General features: G+C 40.8%; 1 protein-coding gene and 2 long non-coding RNA genes across 4 annotated transcripts; all 3 read left to right on the forward strand.

Annotated features, from left to right (window-relative positions):
* The first annotated feature begins 2,351 nt into the window (after positions 1–2,351).
* Positions 2,352–11,263, forward strand: LOC102721818 (flavonoid 3',5'-hydroxylase 1-like). Its single transcript, XM_040521525.1, has 3 exons — positions 2,352–3,070; positions 3,856–4,141; positions 10,463–11,263. The coding sequence occupies exons 1-3, from the start codon at positions 2,436–2,438 to the stop codon at positions 11,093–11,095; spliced, it is 1,554 nt and encodes a 517-aa protein (XP_040377459.1). The 5' UTR covers positions 2,352–2,435; the 3' UTR covers positions 11,096–11,263.
* Positions 11,264–16,979: 5,716 nt separating this feature from the next.
* On the forward strand, positions 16,980–19,064 carry LOC107303892. 2 transcript variants are annotated; one of them, XR_001549867.1, is made up of 3 exons: positions 16,980–17,103; positions 18,282–18,468; positions 18,756–19,064. It is a non-coding gene; the product is annotated as an uncharacterized LOC107303892 (long non-coding RNA). The 2 variants fall into 2 exon arrangements; XR_005811467.1 differs by lacking the exon at positions 16,980–17,103 and adding an exon at positions 17,257–17,329.
* Positions 19,065–21,505: 2,441 nt separating this feature from the next.
* LOC107303893 lies at positions 21,506–22,509 on the forward strand. Its single transcript, XR_001549868.1, has 4 exons — positions 21,506–21,614; positions 21,691–21,764; positions 21,867–21,966; positions 22,144–22,509. It is a non-coding gene; the product is annotated as an uncharacterized LOC107303893 (long non-coding RNA).

A 22,509-nucleotide genomic window follows, 5' to 3' on the forward strand; every position in this document is an offset into this window, starting at 1 on the left:
GATCATAAGCATGATTAATATTTTCTGATGAACAATTGGCTTGCCATTTGGTTTATAAATTGAATTTGGTTTGGAAACAATTAAGGTGTTGGTGCGAGTGTGTGTAACTAATGTGAGTCAGGTTGCGATATCTGTGCTCGGAAACGGTTGGTTTGTCTCTAGTTGTGCAGGTGACTTGAAGTCAATATCGGTCAATGGCGGTGGGATCGTGACTAGGCTCAGGGAGGAGCTGAGGTCCGGACGATCGAGGATGCCAGGTGACGATATTGAATACGAGTTGGCACATGGTGGAGCAACACCGTGTTGGATAGAATCGTAACGGGCTTCACATGTTGTATGTGTAAGCGCCGGAAAAATCGGGAAGTAAATCGGATCAAAACTGGATGAGAAAAGAAAAGGAATTTGCTACAGGTTCGGACACTGTAGCAGCGTCGTTACTGTAGCGCGTGGCACTGTAGCAACCGGATCGGATTACTGTAGCGGACCCGGATTACTGTAGCGCGGCGGGTACTGTAGCAGTCGGACTACTGTAGCACGCTTGATTTTGGCATGTTGGATTTAATTAGGAAAACTAAGAGATGAGCCATATTAGTATAAGGAGTCCTACTCCTATTTGGTGATAGACTTTTTATATAAATAGAGACCGAGGGGTATGCCCCCGGTGTGCTTTTTGTGAGACTTAGTTGTTGATTCTAGATCGACGATTTTGATAGGAGTGCTGTTGGTGCACTTTGTAAATATCAGTTGATGTAATAAAGTCAAGATCATTGAATCTACGTTTTCGACTTTCATCTACTGGTGATTTTTTGGATTCCGACGATCCGATCGACGTCATAGGAGTGGCGCGATTCGATGATCTGCTCGGCGGCACATGAGCGACGCGATCAAGGTAGCGGCGACACAGGAGCGACGTGATCAAGGTAGCAAGTCTTCGTCAATTTCTTCGACAGAGGTAATCCTTTATTCCGCGAAAGATTTTTGGGTTTTGTTTTTCCCTACCATTCACCCCCCCTCTGATAGGTTTGTTTGATCTTGTTCGATCCTACATGTGACTTATCAAAATAATTAAAGATACAAAAGTAACTTAAATTGAAGTTGATATGTTAACCAGTAACCATAAAAAATCGATCGGAAATTGCACTTAACCAAGAAAGTTCAATCTAGCCAATACGGTTACCAGCGTGACAAGAACTCACTCAAGTGCCAAAGGTCGAACCTAACAGCCCAGTTAATAGCGTGTTCGGTCGAAAACTACTAGTATGGTTGGCAATGTGTCTAAAATTATATTGATATGTGGAGACGATTAGAAAGACCCCAGGGTGAACCTATTTATAACCTTAGATTAATACAAGTCCATATATCAGACATGAGATAAGACTATTCTAACAAGAAAAAGAAAAATAACTAATATTGCCCAATTACAAAAGATATTTTTAAGAAATTATAAACTAACTTGCCACGGACTTTACAATTTCTTATTAAACTTGGCATTGTCGACTTCTTTTCTTAATCGAATCCACTACAAAATTTGAAATTTAAATTGTATGTTTGTGGAGTGATATATCTCATATTAGTTTGTTTTATTTTTTATTAATTTTTTATAACTATTTAGGTGACATAAAAAGGTGAATGTCAATCCAAGAAATAAAATTCTATCTCCGAATCATTTATTATGTGTTCCTTTTTTTTTGAGACGATTATTATGTATTACTTGAAACGGTCAAAGATCGGTACAAGTAATCCCTTGAAGATGATTCACCGACAAGCATAACAACAGTCCTGACAACCATCTTTTTCTAAATAAATGGCTACTTTAGAGAAAAACGATTAAATAGATACGTACATAATTAATTGTCCATCTTTTCATCACGAAAAAGTCAAATAAAGGGACATAGAGACTATATTAATTGTGTAGTCGTTTATTTTGGGACAAATAAAATAACAAATAATTTGGCCAATTTTATATAACAAAATAAGTTATAAACTCGTATTCTGTTGTCTGGTATTCATGCTAATTAAAAGAAGCCATTTTTCACCCGGCATAAATAATACTTCCTCCACTTTAGTTTATTTGACACCATCTAGGTTAAGTTTGACCATTTTTTCATTCAAAAATATAATTATTAATTATTTTATGTTACTTGATTTATTAATTAAAAACTTTAAAAATGGCTTATAGTTTTCTATATTTGCACATAGATTTTGAATAGTATAAATGATCAAATATAAATCTTAAAAGTTAACGATATAAAAAAAATAGAGGAACATACATCTAAAAGTCGATTTTCTAACCGTCGATTTCGTGCTGCGGCTGCTGTAGACGGAAGCCAAACGGCTCGCAAATATAAATGCGTCAAGCGAGAAGACGCCCACTTCGGCAGCAGCAACCGAGGGAACCGCCCTGCCACTGCCAGCTCGCCCTCGCCGCCGGCGCCATGGCCATGCAGCTCGCCGCGCTCTGCACCGACCCCGTCGTGCTCTCCGCCGCCTTCCTCTGCCTCATCCTCCACCTCTCGCTCAGATCGATCGCCCGCCCTGCGTCCGTCGGCGGCCGCCGCCTCCCTCCCGGGCCCCCGGGCATCCCCGTCCTCGGCGCGCTGCCGTTCGTCGGCCCGGCCCCGCACGCCGGCCTGGCGTCCCTGGCGCGCAAGTACGGCCCCGTCATGTACCTCAAGATGGGCACTTGCGGCGTGGTGGTGGCGTCGTCGCCGTGCGCGGCGAAGGCGTTCCTCAAGGCGCTCGACGCCCGGTTCGCCAACCGGCCGGCGGTGGCGAGCGCCGTCGACATCACCTACAACTACCAGAACATGGTGTTCGCCAGCTACGGCGCCAAGTGGAAGCTGATGCGGAAGCTCGCCAGCGTGCACCTGCTCGGCGCCAGGGCGCTCGCCGACTGGGCCGCCGTGCGCCGCGACGAGGCCGGCCGCCTCCTCCGCGGCATGGCCGAGTCGGCCGCCGCCGGCCGCCCCGTCGTCATCCCGGAGGTGCTCGTCTGCGCGCTCGCCAACATCGTCGGCCAGATCACCGTCAGCAAGCGGGTGTTCGACGTGCAGGGCGACGAGTCCAACAGGTGCAATTAATATAATTATATCTCACTGCTTTTATCGGTATTTATTTTATTTTTCTTTTCAAAAATAGAAAATAATCAAATGCATTCGAACTTTTTTTTTTTGAAAAAAGAAGCTGCAAATACGAACGAAATTTAAGCTGTGGTGGAGCAGAGCTACTTGTACGTAGGGGTAGTTTTCGTGGGATAGGTGAGAGAGATGGCACGCGTGCCCAAGTCAGCATTAGAGCAGGTACCGAATAAGTCAGCTATAAACATATTTTAATAAGATAAAGAAGAAAGAGAGATAGGCTACTAATTTATAACCAACTGTACACAGGTTCTAAGACAAAATGAATAAAATGTGTGTATGACATGTTAGGCCATGTATTGATATTTTATAGCTAACTATTGTATGCATTGGCTATTAAATTAGCTATAGATGAATTATAGCTAGTAGTTGGCTATACTATTGAACTTGCTCTTAGCAATGAGTCAAATCTCTTCAACACCAATCACCTATAAAATTACTGAAAGCGAAATAAATCCAAGTGACGTGTCCTAACGTGGTGTGTGTGGACAATTTTCTAGAGCAATTTGCGTGGTATTTATAGACATCAGGTAGGCCAGGACACAAATTAAAGAGTTTTCACAAGAGACATTTTCTATCATTTCTTTCTGTGTTATAACAAAAATGAACACATATAAACAACCACATGAACGCAAATTAAGCAAACTCCTGTGTCAATAATTTTATTGAAATTTGTATTTGATGTGAATTTAGCAAAAATGTGATGATGGTGGTGCAGCTACAAGGACATGATCGTGTCGCTGCTGACGGGGGCAGGGCTGTTCAACATCAGCGACTTCGTGCCGGCGCTGGCGTGGCTGGACCTGCAGGGCGTGCAGGCCAAGCTCCGCCGCATCCACAACCAGTTCGACGTCCTCATCACCAAGCTCCTCGCCGACCACGCCGCCACCGCCGCCGACCGCGCCGGCCGCCCCGACTTCGTCGACAGGCTCCGGGCCGCCGTCGGCGTCGACGACGAGGACGGCGAGACCATCACCGAGGTCAACATCAAGGGCCTCATCTTCGTAAGTTCCCAATTCAATTTTAACTCCCATACATATATTTGCTATTATCGTCACTGATATATAGGTTTATATAAGAATGAAACCTATATGCCAGTGACCACGTAACGACGCTAACTTAACGATAGATCGAGGATCTGTCTGTCCTATTTAAATTCTTATAAACTATTTGAAAATTCACTCTAAAACTACTTTGGTAAATTTTTTATCAAAAACGTAAATTAACCCCGATTAGTTTACAAATTTCGCGCAAATTCAAGACATGCATATGCATCGAGTGATCGAGCGAAGCGTAGTTCGTACGTATGCATGACATGGGTGCCACGTAACAGGGAAACTGCACACGTGCCAGTGCTTCTCCTTTTGTTTTTTTTTGGTGGAAGGCTCTGCTATAGCTTAGCTTAGTTGCATTAATTGTGGTTATGGTAGGGTTGGCTCGTTAGCTAATGGGTACTTGAGTTGAGTTGAGCATAGTGGAGTTGTTGGAAAGCGATACTATATCATAAGCACTTGAAATGCACATGCCAACCTAACTGAATGTGTTTTTTTCTCTCATTTTCCAAGGAACAGTGTAGTATATCCGAATAATATGCCATGTAGACCTACACTTAATTAGCCGCAGTATTTTATTTAATTAGGACCCCTCCGAATTTTCTATGCTGTATTAAATGGAAAGAAACCTAATTAATTTCCAACTAATTATATTATGTGTACATGCACCGACTAATGTTATGTAGCGGTGGAGTTGCAAGTGCATGACTTTAGGTATCAAAGTTGAGAACTGAGCCTAGCTCGGATGGTTAGTTGCGCGGGCGCGTGAGCAACATGCGCTAGTTCAATCCCTGGGATCGCAACTCGCACGTCTCACTCGGGGAGTTTTCCCTCACATGCGTGCACACCCTAAAATCCTAAATATATGGTAAGGACGTGCGCGCGTGTATACATACATTGTGGTGTGTCCGTGTGTGTTTATATGTGTCTCGAGTTGTACCCTTAAAAAAATATCAAAGTTAAAATTAAGGAGTGTATTCGTTAGTGTGTGAGTGCTATGTGCGTTTACACATTTTTTATTTAGAGCAGTTAAGGATTTAGATGTTTGGAGCAAGCATCTCCTGAAAATTCTTGGCTTTAATTAAAACCGAACCACCACAGAAAAGTGGTGTAAAGTTTGAGCCAAAAAGTTTGTACGTACGTAGCTTGACAAAAACCTACCGGAGTTGTTAACATCTTAACAGATCGTTCGTTACACGTTTGGCCCTTTCGGCTACAGGAAAGAAAAAAGGACATGATTAATTGCAACTGCAATTAGGATTTCATTAAAATGATTATGGCTAAGCTAGAAGCCTATCAAGAACCATCAAATTGACAAATTGTAGGAGTAGTTTCTGAAAACCACACTTGTGAATTCTGCACCCACCAAACCACTTGAGAAAACCGAGTGAGTGAGTGAGAGAGATGCTTCAACTGCAATATTCTACACCTATCCATTTCTCCAACAGAGAGAGAGAGATGAAATGATTAACCACTTTGATTAATTAGGTTAATGAGAGAGTTAGTGGTCAGTACGTAGTGTCAACACCAAGTAACACGCAATCAGCACATCGCCGAGGGTGTCATATCATCATTAGTATTGTTGGTGCCAGAATGACGCGATGCTTCAACTTAATTAACCTAACCTAGATTAACGGATTAGCGAAAAAAGGCATGTATAAAATCTATAAAGTATAAAGGCCACGTCTGATGATGAAGGTTGATCAACATCTCGATCTGTGCTTGACACCGCAACCAAGGAGGTGATGGTTGGTTGTTTCGTTGAAAAAGCCAATTTTGCAAATGAAAAATAATTTATAAATAAAAGTTTTATACACGTATTTTTAGTGATTTAATAGTCATTGTTGGAAAAAAAGACTTTTGTGAAAAATTCTAAAATTAACTCTAAATTTAAAGTCACGAAATTTAGATTTTGGTTTATAAGCATGAGCAACAGCAAAAGGATTGTGCAAATTAATTACAACTAAACTCCTACCATCCTTCAGCTAACTGCAGTTTCAATTGATATACTTAGCCTAACTATGTACTCATAATTTTCCTTAGCTTAGTAGCAACAACTTCAGATTAGTGGTAGCTTGAACAGGGTAAATTATCCAACTCTCTCTTCTACAGTATAAAACTTTATTGATTCATATGGACAATAATGAATCAAAAACATATATAAATCATATATAGATCAATGTTGAAATCTTGATAGAGCAAATATGAAAGGGAGGGTGTAGCTTCATCCTATAAAGAATACACTTCCGACCTAGCGGAGTACTCGTACAGGTGAATAATCATAATTGCACTCTTTCTAGATGGACGTAATAGAGATGTATAATTAATGAGAAATCTAGCTTGATTTTTTAATTAAATATAGTGTTCCATCGAATGGATGATTAAGTACGTACACATACGGGTGTTAGTTGTAACCAAAATGTTTTCTGCTAGTAAAAAAACTGATGCCATAATTGGACACAAATTAAATACTCCCTCCATCCTAAATGTTCGATGCCTCCATCCTAAATATTCGATGCAGTTGACTTTTTTATATATGTTTAACCATTCGTCTTATTCAAAAATTTTACAAAATAGGTAAAACTATATATATACATAAAAGTATATTTAATAATAAATAAAATGGTATAAAAATAATTAATGATTATATAATTTTTTTGAATAAGACGAATAATCAAATATGTATAAAAAAATTAACGGTGTTAAATATTTAGGACGGAGGTAGCACTTGACTTGTGGATATATAACCACCGTCTACTTGCTGAGGATTTGCCTGATGGTACGACTGCAACATGTAGACTGACAAGGGACGAACCTACCACACACACACAAAGAGTCAAATTAAGATGACTGAACTACTAACAAATTAAATACAGCTAACATGTTAAGATGGTTATGCAACTATAGGTTCAGCTTATTAAAAGAAACGATTGAAGGTTCAGATAAACATGACATGAGTTATTTGTAGGACGTTGTTTAGGTTAATTAATAGTTGGTTTGATCATCATGTTGACTCTTGGTAGCTATAGATTGATGTGACTCCTAGATTAACAACTTGCTAGTATTAAAGTATATATTCTGTGTTAGAAAAACTGTATCTCTGACTAATATATGGATATGTTAAAAAAAACTGCACGCACCATGTTTTAGACTGTAACATTTGGATGACTGATATATGGCTGGTTAAATCCTAAAACCTTAAATGATTAATTAATAGAAAAGTATTAGGATTGATATGAGAAAACAATTAATATCAGCAGATTCGTCATAAAAGCACTTCCATATTTACAAATTAAACATACAATTAGAAAACAGGGGCAGAGCTAGAGTGAAATAGATGAGAGTGTCACTTATTTATTTTTCAGTGCTTTGAACTAGATTTAGATGATTACGAGTGCCTAAATTTAGATTAAGGAGATACGTACATGGTGAAAATTAATAAACTCTAGCTAAAATTCAATATATGTACCTCCACTCCTGTTAGAAAAGGTAATTTCCCAAAACAACAAGTTCAAAGTATCACGTAATGCCAAGCTAAGCTATCGATTTCGCTTACCTTTCAACGCACGCACTGCTGTTTTCCAAAACCAAGAAAAAAAAGTTCTTTTTTTTAAAAAAAAAGAAATCGTCGGATAGGTCGCAATTTTCAGTTCTCTTGACTAAACTAGCTTGAAACAGCAACTTCAAAGTATCACGTATGCCAACTTGTCAAGCCAAGCTAAGCTATCGATTTCACTTACCTTTCAACGCACTGCTGTTTTCCAAAACCAAGAATTTTTTTAAAAGAAAAAAATCGTCGGCATAGGCCACAATTTTCAGTTCTCTTGACTAAACTAGGCTAGCTTGAAAGCAACTCATCATCATCATGCGATAAATCTCTACGACTCTAGGACTTATGAGCTAGCTAGCTTGCACGCCTTGATGCCAACAAGACAGCAGGGATATTGGTTAAGGTTAGTCCTTGTTGGGTTTGGCCAGAAGTCGACCTTACTCATTTGATCTGCAGTAGTGCTCAATCCAGTTTGGTTGGTGCAGAGTGGCCACCCCTTTGCTTTGCTTTGCCTTCTCTTTTAAATGATGGATGTATCCATCGATCATGTGCACTTTCACTACAGGTAGACCAAACCTAGCTATCATGATCTATCTTTGATTTTTTGCTTGGTAAAAACTTAAGCCCATATATGTTGTATGATCCTTTCCTACCGTTTCAGTTAAAAACAAGAACACTAATTGCGCCTAGTACAAATTAGTGGCCACAGATGAAACTTATGTCTTATATATAACATAAGAAACAACAGATAAAACTTTACATCGAGAGATAGATGCTTTATTCTAGTTTGTATAATTTTTAGATAACATGTCATCGCTCCTGTTCCCAAAGATCTAAGAATTGATACCTTTTCGTGCCATACGTCGCTTAGAGTTTACCCAGTTTGCCTTTCACTCTTTTTTCTTTTGAGTCTTTTGTTTGTTGGATAGTGTATTCTATTCTTGTTCTTTAACCCCATTGCCGTCCACAGTTTCTTTAATTGCCTTCTTCAAAACTACGGTGATCTCAGGATGATAAATAACTAATACTTTAGGGAGCTTTCCTGGGTGACAGTAAGGGCGAAAAATCCCCTCCGTCTCCATCATCATATAAAAAACTCTTGTTTCAAATTATTAATATATTTTTCAAATTTAATATTAATTTATCATCCACTATGTGGTACTACCTCATTTTACCTAACCATCTTCTTCATGCCCACCCACCTCAACCTCACACTAGCTAAGTGTAGAATATTTCGATCAGGGCCAAAGGCCAACCTTAAGCTGCAACGTTTAATTAGATGTAAGCAGTGTATCTGTATTAGGGCATTCCTAACCTAATGATTACGATGGTGTCCATAGCATTAAATAAGTTGTCACATAGGATAAAAAATTGATGTGGCAAGTGAATAAATGAGGAAAGAGAATGGTCATGAGACATGGTTTCTACACAACATCCAAGATATCATGTGAGATAAGTAGCATTAAATTTAAATGTGAAATAGTGATGTTTGCATTATAAGAGTAGTGTCTAGTACTAGTTTCTTGATGATGGGAAATTTATAGAAACCATATCTAATGTTATGGGTTAGGAATGCCCTTACGAGCTTTAGTCAGAACCAAAACATTCACGTTTTCGTCAAAGACCACTCGAAATAAACAGTTTAAGGACTTATCGACGCGCCATGGGAAGGAAATTCACTAGGTTAATTTGGGAAATTTTCAAATTTAAAACTCGAAATAATTAAAAACTAATAAAAAAAACCTTTAAAAGATCCCTTACTTTGCAGTACATGCTGGTATAAATTGTTTTCGAGAATTCCGAAGTATACAAGATTTTTGGAGAGTCAAAGGAGTTGGAAATTTAGAAAATGGAAAGAGATGACCAAGCCCACTAAGAAAGTTCGCCTACGAGCCCAAGAAGTTAAGCCAAGTTGCCAGCATTTTAAATTCACCGCCCGTTTCCACGTTTTTGATGAATTTGTCCTACTCATACAATTAAGTTTGCATTATTTTCCCACCTCATTACATTTTTCTAAACTACTCCGAACCTCCACGTCCAAAACTGCTCGAAATTTCGGAAATTCCAACCAGATTTTGATAGTGCACTTCATGGGATTCCATGATTTGAATTCAAAGGGTAGAATTGAAAGCCTTTCTGATATCTCAAAATTCGTCTTACCCACCCACAGGGCGGGATCCCGGCACCAGTCGAAAGTGTTAACTGGTTTGAAACTAGTCAATTTAGAAACTAATTACAACCATACTTTAATCTGTTAATTCTTACCATAAGGCTAGTCTTGATGAGGTTTCATGGAGTTGTTATACACATTAATTAGATGATACATCAATATAAAAGGTAATATTTGCATGAAACTACGAGGAGAGAGAGAAGGAATTAGTTTAATGGTCACGAAGTCTTCGTACAGTGAAACTCGCGTTGATTGACTTAAGACGTTTTATGCAATTAAATGATGTTTGTATGCAACTAAACTTACAGCAGTAATTAAATAATTTATTTAGCTTTAGAAATGGTACAATAAAATATTGCAACGTGAGTAGCTGTTTTATGCATCGTTTCATCGAGTTAGCTGTTTTTGAAACTGTGCTGTGAAAATTGAGACCGCCTAATTAATCACTACTGACATATTCGGAAGAATTAATTGATAGGGCAGGTGAAAGAAAAATGATGATGTTTAAATTTTAGTTAATAATGATAATGATGATGATGATGAATGCATGCAGGACATGTTCACGGCCGGGACGGACACGTCGTCGATCATCGTGGAGTGGGCGATGGCGGAGCTGATGAAGAACCCGGCGGTGATGGCGCGGGCGCAGGAGGAGATGGACCACGTGGTGGGGCGCGGGCGGCGGCTGGAGGAGTCCGACATCCCCAACCTCCCCTACCTCCAGGCCGTGTGCAAGGAGGCCATGCGCCTCCACCCCTCCACGCCGCTCAGCCTTCCGCACTTCACCTTCGACGAGTGCGACGTCGACGGCCACCGCGTCCCGCCCAACACCCGCCTCCTCATCAACATCTGGGCCATCGGCCGCGACCCGTCGGCGTGGGAGGACCCCCTCCAGTTCCGACCGGAGCGATTCATGCCCGGCGGCGCCGCCGCCAGGGTCGACCCGCTCGGCAACTACTTCGAGCTCATCCCCTTCGGCGCTGGCAGGAGGATCTGCGCCGGCAAGCTCGCTGGCATGGTGTTCGTCCAGTATTTCCTCGGCACGCTGCTCCACTCCTTCGACTGGCGGCTCCCCGACGGCGAGGAGAAGCTCGACATGTCCGAGACGTTCGGCCTCGCGCTGCCCAAGGCTGTCCCGCTCCGCGCCATCGTCACGCCGCGGCTCGCGCCGGCCGCCTACGCCTGACGGACACCGTGTATGCATGCATATGTACGTCGGCCCGTACGTCGCTCGCTCGCCACCCGCGGCGGCAATCTGATGTTTGTACGTAAATATTTTCGTTGGTTCATTTCGAAAGCAAAACACGAGACCTAAAATATTGCAAGCAAATACACCTTAATTTCTTTTCTGCTCTGTTTTCATCATCATATCATAATTTAACATATTTCGTCGTCCCAAATTTACACGACTAATTGAGGGGCGCCACGCTGCCCGCCGAATGTTATGCACGATCTCCTCGTCGCCGTCATCGACCACGATGATGACCATGGAAGGAAAATACGCACAACGTCAAGGCCTCGAGATTGACGAGGCCAGCAACGCAGCATACTCCTAATTAAGCGGTTGGTCTTCCACTCAAATCTCCCACAAGTTGGCGTCCAGCGCGCACAGCTGGGCAGAGCGTTGGGTGATGTGTATCGCCGGCACTCCGAGCTTGCTTGGGGAGATCCATCAGCTGGTGGAACTCCTCCGGTCCCAGGCCATGTCGATCGAACACGTACGGCCAAGAGAGAGACCCATGCATGCCGAGGAATTAAGATGATGATTGCCGCATGCAGAGGTTGAAGAAGACCCTAGCTAGCTCGGCCGACAATCTCGCTCCACACGTTGTTCTCCCCGACTCACAGGATGCAGAAGAGATGCCCATTAGCGTAAAGAAGTTAGCGTGCAGGAGGTGGAAGCGGGCCGGGCGACGTGGTCGATTCTTGAGGGAGGCATGTGTGCCGCGCGCGCACAGGACTCCGTCCCAAAAGCCGGCGACGGTAACCGTGGATTGCCCATGCGCCGGCCGAGGCAAATGACCCAACCGATATGGACGGTGGTGGTGCACGGCCATCGGCAGCGACGAAGGCCGGGTCACCAAGAAATCCGGATAAAGAGGTGTAGGAGCGACATGCCTTGCACACGGCGTGGCACGGGCCGAGTGACTGCGGCGGCAGGCAGAGGAGGATCTCTGTTTAGATTAATAAATATATAGGCCAGGACTAGTTTAATTCTAGCAAATTTCATGGCCTCACGATTAATGTTAAGGGATTCACCTTAGAATTCAATGCGAAAAGTTCTTAAATAGGTTGCTATGTCAGTCTCAATGTATGTTTCATAGATGTGTTATGCACATTAAACAGGGTGTCACATCAACAAAATTGCTGACTTAGTAGGTCATTAAATCATTAGGATTATACTCTTCACTTAAATGAATGCACTAAAGAATTTTGGCATTGACAGTTTATAATCCATACACGCCGCTAATGTTATTTTTGTAATCCATAATGTTTCTGTCTGATTACGCTCTTTACTTAAATGAATACACTAGAGAATCTTACCAAATTTTGACGTTAATAGTTTGTAATTCATACATGAACGTTACGTTTGTAATCCATACTGTTTCTCCTAGGAATCTTGTGGTGATTAAATGTTTGGGGAGTGCGATTGCTCGCATCTCCATGTTCTGCATCGACTTTTTCTTCGACTACATCATGTCAACTTCATCGACTTCTTCAACTACAAGGTGATGGCACTGGTACTAGTGGAGATGAGAATGACTACTGGTACTGATATATAGAGGTTGGAATGACTATACCAACGAAGACAACAACACTAACAATGTCTCATCTAGTTGCTGCTCATATCTTTTTGCTCGATTTCTTCGACTATACCATGTCAATTGCATTAACTTCTTCTTCAACTATACAATGTCAACCGACTGTGGTAATGGAGGAGGTGGTGATATTGGTACTAGTGGAGGTAGAAACGACTACACCAACAAAGGTAACAATACCAACAATGTCTTATCTAGTTACCGCTCACATCTTCTTGTTTTGCATCAACTTCTTCAACTATATCATGTCAACTACATTAACTTTTTCTTCGATTATATAATGTCAACCGACGATGACAATGGAGGAGGTGGTGGCACCAATACTGATGGAGGGAGGAACCATTGTACCAACGAAGGCAACAGTCCTAACAAGGGCTCATCTAGTTACGACTACACTCGGAGACGATCTGGATCGGCAGTAAACATGATCTCGATTGTTCGTTAAATTTCGTAAATATGATATATAAGTTATCATTTGGTTCACACAGTTAATTTAATTATTATTGAGTTTCATATATGTTTTAGCGTCTGCTACATGCATTGTTGCTAGTTACGTATATTAATTTTTTTTTTGGTGTGCCATATTGCTCTCCTTTTTACAATACGCTGCACCGTATTCGCCGAAAATATATTCACCCGCTCATGCTCCCTCACGAAGAAAGAAGAGTGCAACGTATGGGCTGGAGCATATCTGCCAGGCCGCAACCCGCTCGCATACAGAAACAATTAGCAGACTACTGCTACTATTGGGCTTTCCGCTTGCCACGGTCAGGCCGTGCCGAAGCCCGATTGCTGCCCATCGCGCGGGAGCTTTTTTTTATTTTTAATTTTATTTAATTAATAATTTACAAAACTATATTTTTGTTTTTAAAATTTACAAATTTAACCTCTCACCACCCTCCTAGAGGACCGGAAGATCACGTGGCACACGGCATGAGGGCCACCAAGGACGGCCGCTGCCAGCAGTTGGGTATTTTTGCAGTTTAACCCCTCACCGCCTTCGTAAGGGCAGGACAAACTGAAAAAAGTGTGCGTGTCCAGGAAGATCTAACCGTGAACTGAACGGTTTAAATGCGGTTTGATACATATACGTATAACGTATATAATCATGTAATCACGAGTTTTTGGATGGCTTAGTGATCACCGTCACCTCTTCTGTGCAGAGATCGAACCCTCGTATGAGCATATTTCCTCCAATTTTTGCTAAGCAAAAATCGAAGAAAATATCCTTATATGAGAGTTTAACCTCTAATCCTATGATAGAAGAGAGTGGCGGTAACCACTAAATCAAGGCAGTACTTATGATTAAACAGCTACATACGTTATATATATATATATATATATATATATATATATATATATATATATATATATATATATATATATATATATATATATATATGCATGTATGTATGTATCAAATCACGGTTTAATCGTTCGATTCGTGGCCTGACCCTTCTCAGGCGTGCGCGATAATTTAGCAATTTGCCCCCTTGCTGCCCCAATGGGCCAAACTGCAAAACTGTCACCACGCTATCATCGCCTGTCTCCGACTCTCTCCCCACTATCTGCCACATCATCTTTCGATCCTATACAAGGGCGACGGGAGATTAAATTTATAAATTTTGGAAGTAAAGATATAGTTTTGTAAATTATTTATTAAATAAAATTAAAAATTAAAAAGTTTCATCACGCAGTCACTACCGGATCAACGCGATGCGAATCACATCCGGACTATGAATACTATACGGAAAATAATACATACACTGACGTAACGACGACGAAATTTTGGCATAACCATTATTTTTTTATAATAGTAGAGAAATATTCGCAGGAATATTATATATACTCAGATAAGTGATATAGATACACGCATAATAACCACTTATCATCCCATATTGAATTAATCACGATTGATGTTTGTTCAACAGAAAAACTAGACCACCAAAAGAAGTATAAAGAAGAAATGAAGAATAGAAGATAATTCGAAACATGCTTACTAGTTGCCTATACATAATATACATATCCTGCAGTATTGTCCCTGCAGTACTACAGACTGATACTGCCCATGTACTGCAGTACTGCAGGGAGAGGATCTCAGTTCCCATACATACGCCTATCAAGCAATCGTATCGAGACCAAAGAGCCAAACTTTTAATCATCTCAACAGCCGTGGGAGGGAGCACAAAATTCAACAAAGCAAGATCCTAGTCTCGGTGCACTGGACGCAAACACAGTGTTGAAGTGGGTCCCACATGTCAGACGCTCTAATATCAGTTTCAGTTCATGCATGGGGAGCAGGCAAAATCCCACTTTGAGGATACAACTGTCCACAGGCTATTCTGTGCTCGCTCATGGCGTAGTACCAAATGGGAACGTAAATGGTAACATAGTTAGGTCCCACATGGCAGCGGAACCAGCAGCATGTCGGTCCATGGGCTGTGTGCACGTAAAAACCTCACCTGTCCTACCGTACGCACGTCAGTTCTAGTTTGTAGCTTGGAACAGTACTCAGAACTGCGTTCTCACCCTTATTACCCTCGTTTTCCGCGCGGACGTTTCGCTAAATATTATATTTTAAAAAAAAATTTATAGAAAAATTATTTTAAAAAGTCATATTAATTTATTTTATATTTTTTAATAATTAATAATTAATTAATCATGTATTACTTGCGTGTGCGATTAGGAGATAATCACGGTACCACCGATTATCACGACAATAATCTGATATCGTAAACCCTCATATCAAATGTCATAGAAGCTTTAACCCAGAGGATCTTTACATATAGGCGAGACGATACGTCTGATATGAATGCCTTGCACACAATAATATTGGTAAACCTTGTCTTTTTTACCCCGATGATTGCATAAATGTGTTCAGCACAAATCTTAATGTTCTATTGATTACATTGTTCACATTTTTTAAGTAAATTTTAGAAAATCTCACGTTCGAGGGCTAAAGTTGCAAAAGGAAAAAAGTATTATGACTGGTTGTGGCATGTAACAACAAGCTTTATAATCTAGTACGTGTATCCTGAAACCCCACCCTAATTTAAATCTCAATTATTTTTTGCATACATGAAACAACATTATTCCAAGCAGTGAAAAGAATTAAACCAACCACCTCAATCAAGAAATCGATAGTTAGATAAGTTATACATACATTACATTTTTAAATTTTAAGTAATACCCAAGTGTATCTAGGTTGTTTGTATATACTAAGGTAAGATGAGAATATTCTGTTTTAAGTTACTTTAGCAGATAATTTTTAATCTTAAATTAATTGTATTTTTTCCAAGCATCTTATTACCTCTAAAATTATTAAAATGATTAAAATTATATGTATTAATATAAAATTTGAATTCTAAAAATAATTATATTTTGAAACTGAGCAAGTATATGCTTACTAAGCGTAGGAACGAGGTTTTATAAAATACTAGCACCATAATACTTACTCCATCCGTCCTAAAATATAAATATTTCTAGCATTTAAATGTTGTCATAAAATGCAACAATTTATAACAATGTTCACAGTACTACTTATCTCATCAATTGTTTTTTATTCAGAATTCTTTCTATTTGTTTTCTTCCTTCTACTCTGGTACCCTTATTTATTCCTTATTATTAAAGGTCATTATTATTTTTCTAACCTTTAATCTCTGCTTAATAATCTACAAATAAATACTTTTATTTTAATTTTAGAACGTACGTAGCAACATTTTTAACCAGTCATAATACATTGAGTTTCATGCCACTTTAATCATAAAGTTGGGGCGAGCTCAATCCTGACCGCGCGCGCGGCGAGCGCCGGAGAGGTTGCGCTCGACAACCGCGCGATGCCTGACAGTCTGATCCCCGAGCAAAGGCGACGGCGAGCGACTGGGGGACAGGGGCTCGATGGCGAGTCTCGAGCGAGGGCCCGCCCGTCCGCTGGTGAGCGAAGGCGAGCTTGATCACAACCGCGGCAGGCAGCGGCGAGCGATTCGGGGCTTCGCGGGTGCCTTCGTCGAGTTCGTGGTGCCAGGTATCGCCACCGCACTGTCCTCCATGGTCACCGCCGCACTGCCTTCCATGGTCGCCGACGCGCCGAGCAGATGGGAGGAGGCGAACGGGGAGCTGGGAATTCCGCTGAGGCCCGTCAAAAGCCCATATCAGTTGATGGGCTGGGACTGAGGCCCATCCAAACAAGGCCTTACGTGCTCTGTGATTCGTGCGTGCGTGACTGCGTGGCAACATCCAAAGTGTGTCCTGCATTTTTATTTCTTTTATTTATAGAGTCCTGTGAACCAGATGCGTGGAGTTCACGGTGGCGCCGGAGAGCGGAGCTCTCCTCTCTGCTTCCGCCCGCCCCAAGCCTCCTGCTCGCCCAGGAACCGTGAGATTTTTCTTTCTAATTCTCCTTCTTGATCTTGCTAATGTCTCTTCTAGTATTGATTTTATCTCTGATTGGTTGTGGATCAGTGGATGCGTAATGCCACTGCTGTTCTTATTCAGTTTGTCTGAGCTGTGGTTTTTGTTTTTGGAGAGGAAGTAAACGCAGACGAACCAGCACCGCGAGTCCATGGTGCTCTCTGTTCACCTCTGTGTTTGAGATACGACTAGTATGAACCTTTTCACCCTCTGTCTAGTAGTTTTCTGTTTTTGATTATGGAGTAGGCAACGAGCACAGTGTCTAGTAGTTTTTGATCTCGAAGTTGTTGGTGCGTTCTATTTTTTTTCTCGGTGCTGCTGGTGATGTGTATGGCAACACGATGATAGCTGTTTCATCTGGATTTCTTGTTTCATCTTAAAACCTGATGATTCTGTTACACATTGCCGATCGCTTGGTTGATTGATCTATTTTGTTTCTCGGTGCTGTGTGATGTGTAGTAACACGATGATAGCTGTTTCATCTTGATCTCTTCCTTGTTTCGTCTTGAAATTTGATTCCGTTTCACAATGTTGATGAGTTTGCAATTCTAGTTTCTCTGTGTTGGTTTGGGATCTTACAATTGTTATTGTTTGGTGCTTCTTCTTGTTATAGTGTCTTGATTGTCGTTAGGGTCACACAGACTGCAAATACGGTGTCTTGATCGTCTGGAACCCTCTAGTACTTCTTCCACATAGAACATATTAGCCTCGCTCTCTCTTTGCTATACCCCAATTCCTTTTCAGTTCTCTCAATTTCACCCTAATACTGTTTAGGAGATATGTTTAGAGCGATTTGTTGCAGATGCTCTTTTACCCGCTTGATATGTGAAATCTCTTTCTCTAGTTCCCTTTGCTGAGCAAATATGTTCTCATGCAAAACTACCTTTCGACCTTTTTTTTCTGTTTTGTACGTCAGAGATGTTGTCAATTCTTGATGACAGTTCCTTCTTGCTCATCGTGTGATTTTTGCTCATTATCATTTTTCTAGTTTGTTGTCATTCCAAGGAGAATCAATGCCCATTGTTCAGTAGTTTGTTTTCATAAAAATATGTAAACCGTAGAGTTCCACTCCTTGTAGTTTATTCTTCCAGCCATCGCTCTATCTGATTATCCAGGGACTCATCTCTCTATCTGATTGTGCAGGGAGCCAGATATGGAAAATATCAAACTATTGAGGAGACTTTGCGAAGTTCTCCAGATTGATTTTTGGCAAAAGTTAGATGAGCTAGGAATCGATATTCATGCCGAGACAGTGGAGGGGGAAGTATTGAATGGATTGAATTTGGCGATTGAGCTGCTCACAAGCATCAAACTAAGCCGTTTTTTGCAGGTAAAATATTATTTCTCTTTTGTTGTTTTTTTAGAACTAAACCACCTTACTAAAAGCTAGAAACATAATACATGGTTTAAGTGCAATTAGATGCACTGAAATGCTTTTTCAGAGAACAAGCATAACATCTAACATTAGGATAAGCCAAATGTGTAATGTTCTGGCAATCATGGATTATTCATTTCCTGCTCCTTAGCTAATTTTTCTGCTAATCGATTCACTTATCTTGGGATCGAATTGACTTCTATAAGCTCTTCTGGTGAAATAGCCTTCATCTTTCTCAACAGTGGTCTCAAACTCCAATGCCCTGGCTCCTCCTAAAAGTTTCTCTTCTGGGTTGTAGAGGCAATCGCCCAGTTGTCTATTAGAAAGTTGTTCCTGCGAAAATTTGCTACTTGGCTAATTGAAGGGCTAGCAACTCAGCCTGCAAAGGAGATGGAGCAGCATTGCTAGCGGCTTGAATAAAGAGAGCACTGTGAGAATTTGGCATATGAAAAAGAACACTTCAATTTCAGCTTTTCCATCCATCCATGCTTCATCAACGTAATTCCTGCAAAGCTTCATTATTCCCTTCATCTGAATGTACATGTTCTAGGACTTTGACCATGGCTTTAGCTGCAAAACAGACTCGTGAACAAGACGAGCTATCGCGGTGGAGAGAGAGGGTTGTGTTGGGAGGCAGTGGGAGAGCTCGGGAGCTTGACCTCAGGCAGAGGAGAGGAGAGGAGAGGGAGGACGGTCCTCTTAGGCCATGATGGATGGAAGGCGGCCCGAGGGAGAGGGAACAGGGTTTGCATTACCGTCCATACTGCGTATGCCGCGACGCTATGGACCGCGGTTCCCGGTGGTAACCACGGAAGCCGTAAAAACCGAGACAAATTTGAAAACCAAAAATTTGAATTCAAATCTCGCGGGAAAGACGGCTTGCCACGCGGTTTGGCGCGGTTACTGTGCAGTAACCGCGGCTATTGCTTGCCGGAACAGCGCATACGGCAGAAACCGTGGTTTCCCGAGCGGTTTTCGCAGCCAAAACCGCGGTTACCACTAGAAAACCATGGGAGAAACTACGGGAGAACAAGATTTAAAAACAAGAAAATCTACGAGATGTCAGATGCATAAAAAAACTTTAAAAAATCTGAAAAATACAGGAAAAATAGGAAGATGTTTTGTGACTATATTTATGACATTTAGGCCATGTTATAGGAAAAAAATTGACATGACCTTTTCTAAATTCTTGATAGTGCAATATACAAAGTTACAATCATCATTCACCAAATAATTCACATCAATAACAAGTAACAACTTTATTTTAATTGTTGTGTCATAATTATACCTACTACTCGTTTTTACTAACAAAAAACTATTATGTATATACTAACAAGAACATATAATTGTCCTCCATATATATTTTTCTTATATTCATCGTTCTATATTTGTATTTCAGCGTAATGTACAACATGTGTCTAGTGCAAATTAATAATGACTCAACAACAAAATATTCTTAACCATCTTCTTATGAAATATTATTTTCAATAGACTATTTTTTTTATTTTTCTCTAAAATTCTCGGTTATGATTTTTAATTACACAGGAAATACATTTTTTTCATAAATTTCTTTAACAAAACTATAATATATATCAACCTATACAACATATATTTTTTTTGGTTAAATTTCCTCATTATTTTTAAATTCTCCTCAATTTTAAAGTCAAAACCGCGGCCATACTGTTACCGCCCCTCAGCGGAGGCCTGGTTACCGTGGTAAAGTGAACCCTACAGGGACGACGCCGGTCAAGGTGGTAATTCAGCCATGAATGGAGGTAGAAGTAGAGCGATACGAAACTGATATCGGGAATTGGAAATTTGAGGCTCATTTGAATAGGATTTGATAGGGGAAACAAAGATAGAGCGGAGGGGAGTAAAACCCCTCAATTAATTTGCTACTTTTCAAAATTTTTAATAAAATAAATATAAAAATAAAAAAAATTCGCGGCTAAGGGTATGTGGCAGTGGCTGGGCCAGTTGGGTCGCACATGAGCACAAAGGGGCAATGAGGCCTCGGCCTTGGCTGGGATGCGGCCCGATGAGGCAGGGGGTGTGGCTCGGGCAGGACAAGCCGTGAGAGGAGGTGGGCTTCACTGGCTGTAGGCCGAGGGAGAGGGTGGAGGGGAGCTCGGCCGTAGGAGTTGGAAGGAGTAGGAGGGACCAGGCCACGCAGTAGCAGGCCGGAAGGAGGAAAGGGAGGATGGAGGCGGCCCACGAGAGGAGATGGCCTGGGCTGGTGGAGAGGAAGAGGTAGAGAGGCTGGGCCTGGCCAGGATGGAAGGAGAGGAAGGGATGGGCTGATTTTCGGCACAGGAGAGGAAAGAGATTTAATTTTATCTTTTTTCTTTGATAAAACTCTGAAAATTGTTTTTGTGGCGTTAAAATTGCGGGACAGCTTTCTTGTTTGTTTCTTACACTGGATTTGAATTTTACATTGGTTTTGAATTTACAGATGAGGGAGTATGGAGCAAAACTGCTTGAGTTGTATTCAGCTGACTACACACAGGTTGATCAGGAACTTGATCTTGCTGGTGTTCTTCATGTAGTTGATGCTTTTTCAGTGGAACAGATAACCGAAGAAAACTCCTTGTCTGCAAACCTGTTATCAAAAGTACTTTTTTTTATATTATTGGATCATTGAGTTTGTTATTATTATGTCAAATCAACTATCAATAATGATGTTTCTGTTTCTGAAATGCAGGTAAAAGATGCGTTAGCTAAAGTAGAAGATATTAAGGCAAAGGATTTGAAGTCAAAAATTCTGAGGAGAAAAAACAAGATAAGAATTCTTTTGAAGAAAACTCATCTGTTTGAAAAAGATGTTGGGATCAATCTTAATAAAGATGGTAAACCGTTGACATGCATGAAGTCATGCTACTTGAATTTGTGTAGGTCATAATGTTTAGTTTAGCTTTTCTTCTCAATTTCATTTTCAGATAGTGCTGATGTTTCAACTTTGAAATAATTGAAGCTACAAATGAAAATGCTAAAAGCGAAAGCATTAGAACGAAGGGACATTGTAATACGGGATGAAGTATGGTTGCGATCTCTGGCTGAATTCAACATCAGTAGATCTAACCATCTGGCAAAACAGATTTTAGGTGAAACCACTCCTTTAGTTTATTTTAAAGCAAAACATTAATCCTTCTTCAATAATAAACCACTGCATGCTTATAGGTATGACAGATTGTTTGATAGCAAGAGTCGAGAAGTGGGAAAAGAACTCCTGTTACACCTTTGAATTTGATGGAGTATATACATTATTTCTTCTTTTGGCAATAATCCTTTTTTTTCTTTTGCAGTTCCACCTTTAAATTCGATATGAGCAATATTCATTTTTTTTTCTTTTGCAGAAACACCTGATGGAAATGCTATTAAATGAAAGTGAAAAGAAACACCTGACGGCAATGCTATTGAATGAAGATGAAGGTAATGATGCCCAGGAACATGCGGGTAAGATAACTTTTGTTAATTGATAGAAATAAGTCTATTTGACACTTTCAACGACTGTATTTGTCAGTCAGCCACAAAAACAATTAAGTAACGGTGGGAGCCTACATTTACTCTTTATTGTATACCTTTTAAATGTTGGCTGGATTTTTAACTGAAACTTCCTTTTCATCTCCAAAGCATTTGATCTACTATCTGTTCTTCCTCAACATACCCCGGTTTCCTCGCACCCCAAGGGCGCCAGTGCCACAAGCTGATCTACCTGCGCCTCAGCTCATTCTGGAGGAACCATCGCCTGTGATCCTGGCTGATATACCTGCGCCCCAGCTCATTCAAGAGGAACCAACGAACCCCAACGGTGCTGAATTCTGGAGTGAATCCTCGAGTGGCTCAAGTGAGGATGAGTCCGCTGACAGTGATTACCATCCTGTGAAATGACAGGTACATATAACAAGCTCAATTACCAGAGATGCTTTTGTTTGTAGATGTAGGACTTCTTGCAGTTATATTACTACAAAGCTCTATGCTACTTCCTCCGCTCGTGAA

This window comes from Oryza brachyantha, chromosome 3, assembly GCF_000231095.2.
Source record: "Oryza brachyantha chromosome 3, ObraRS2, whole genome shotgun sequence".
NCBI lineage: Eukaryota > Viridiplantae > Streptophyta > Magnoliopsida > Poales > Poaceae > Oryza > Oryza brachyantha.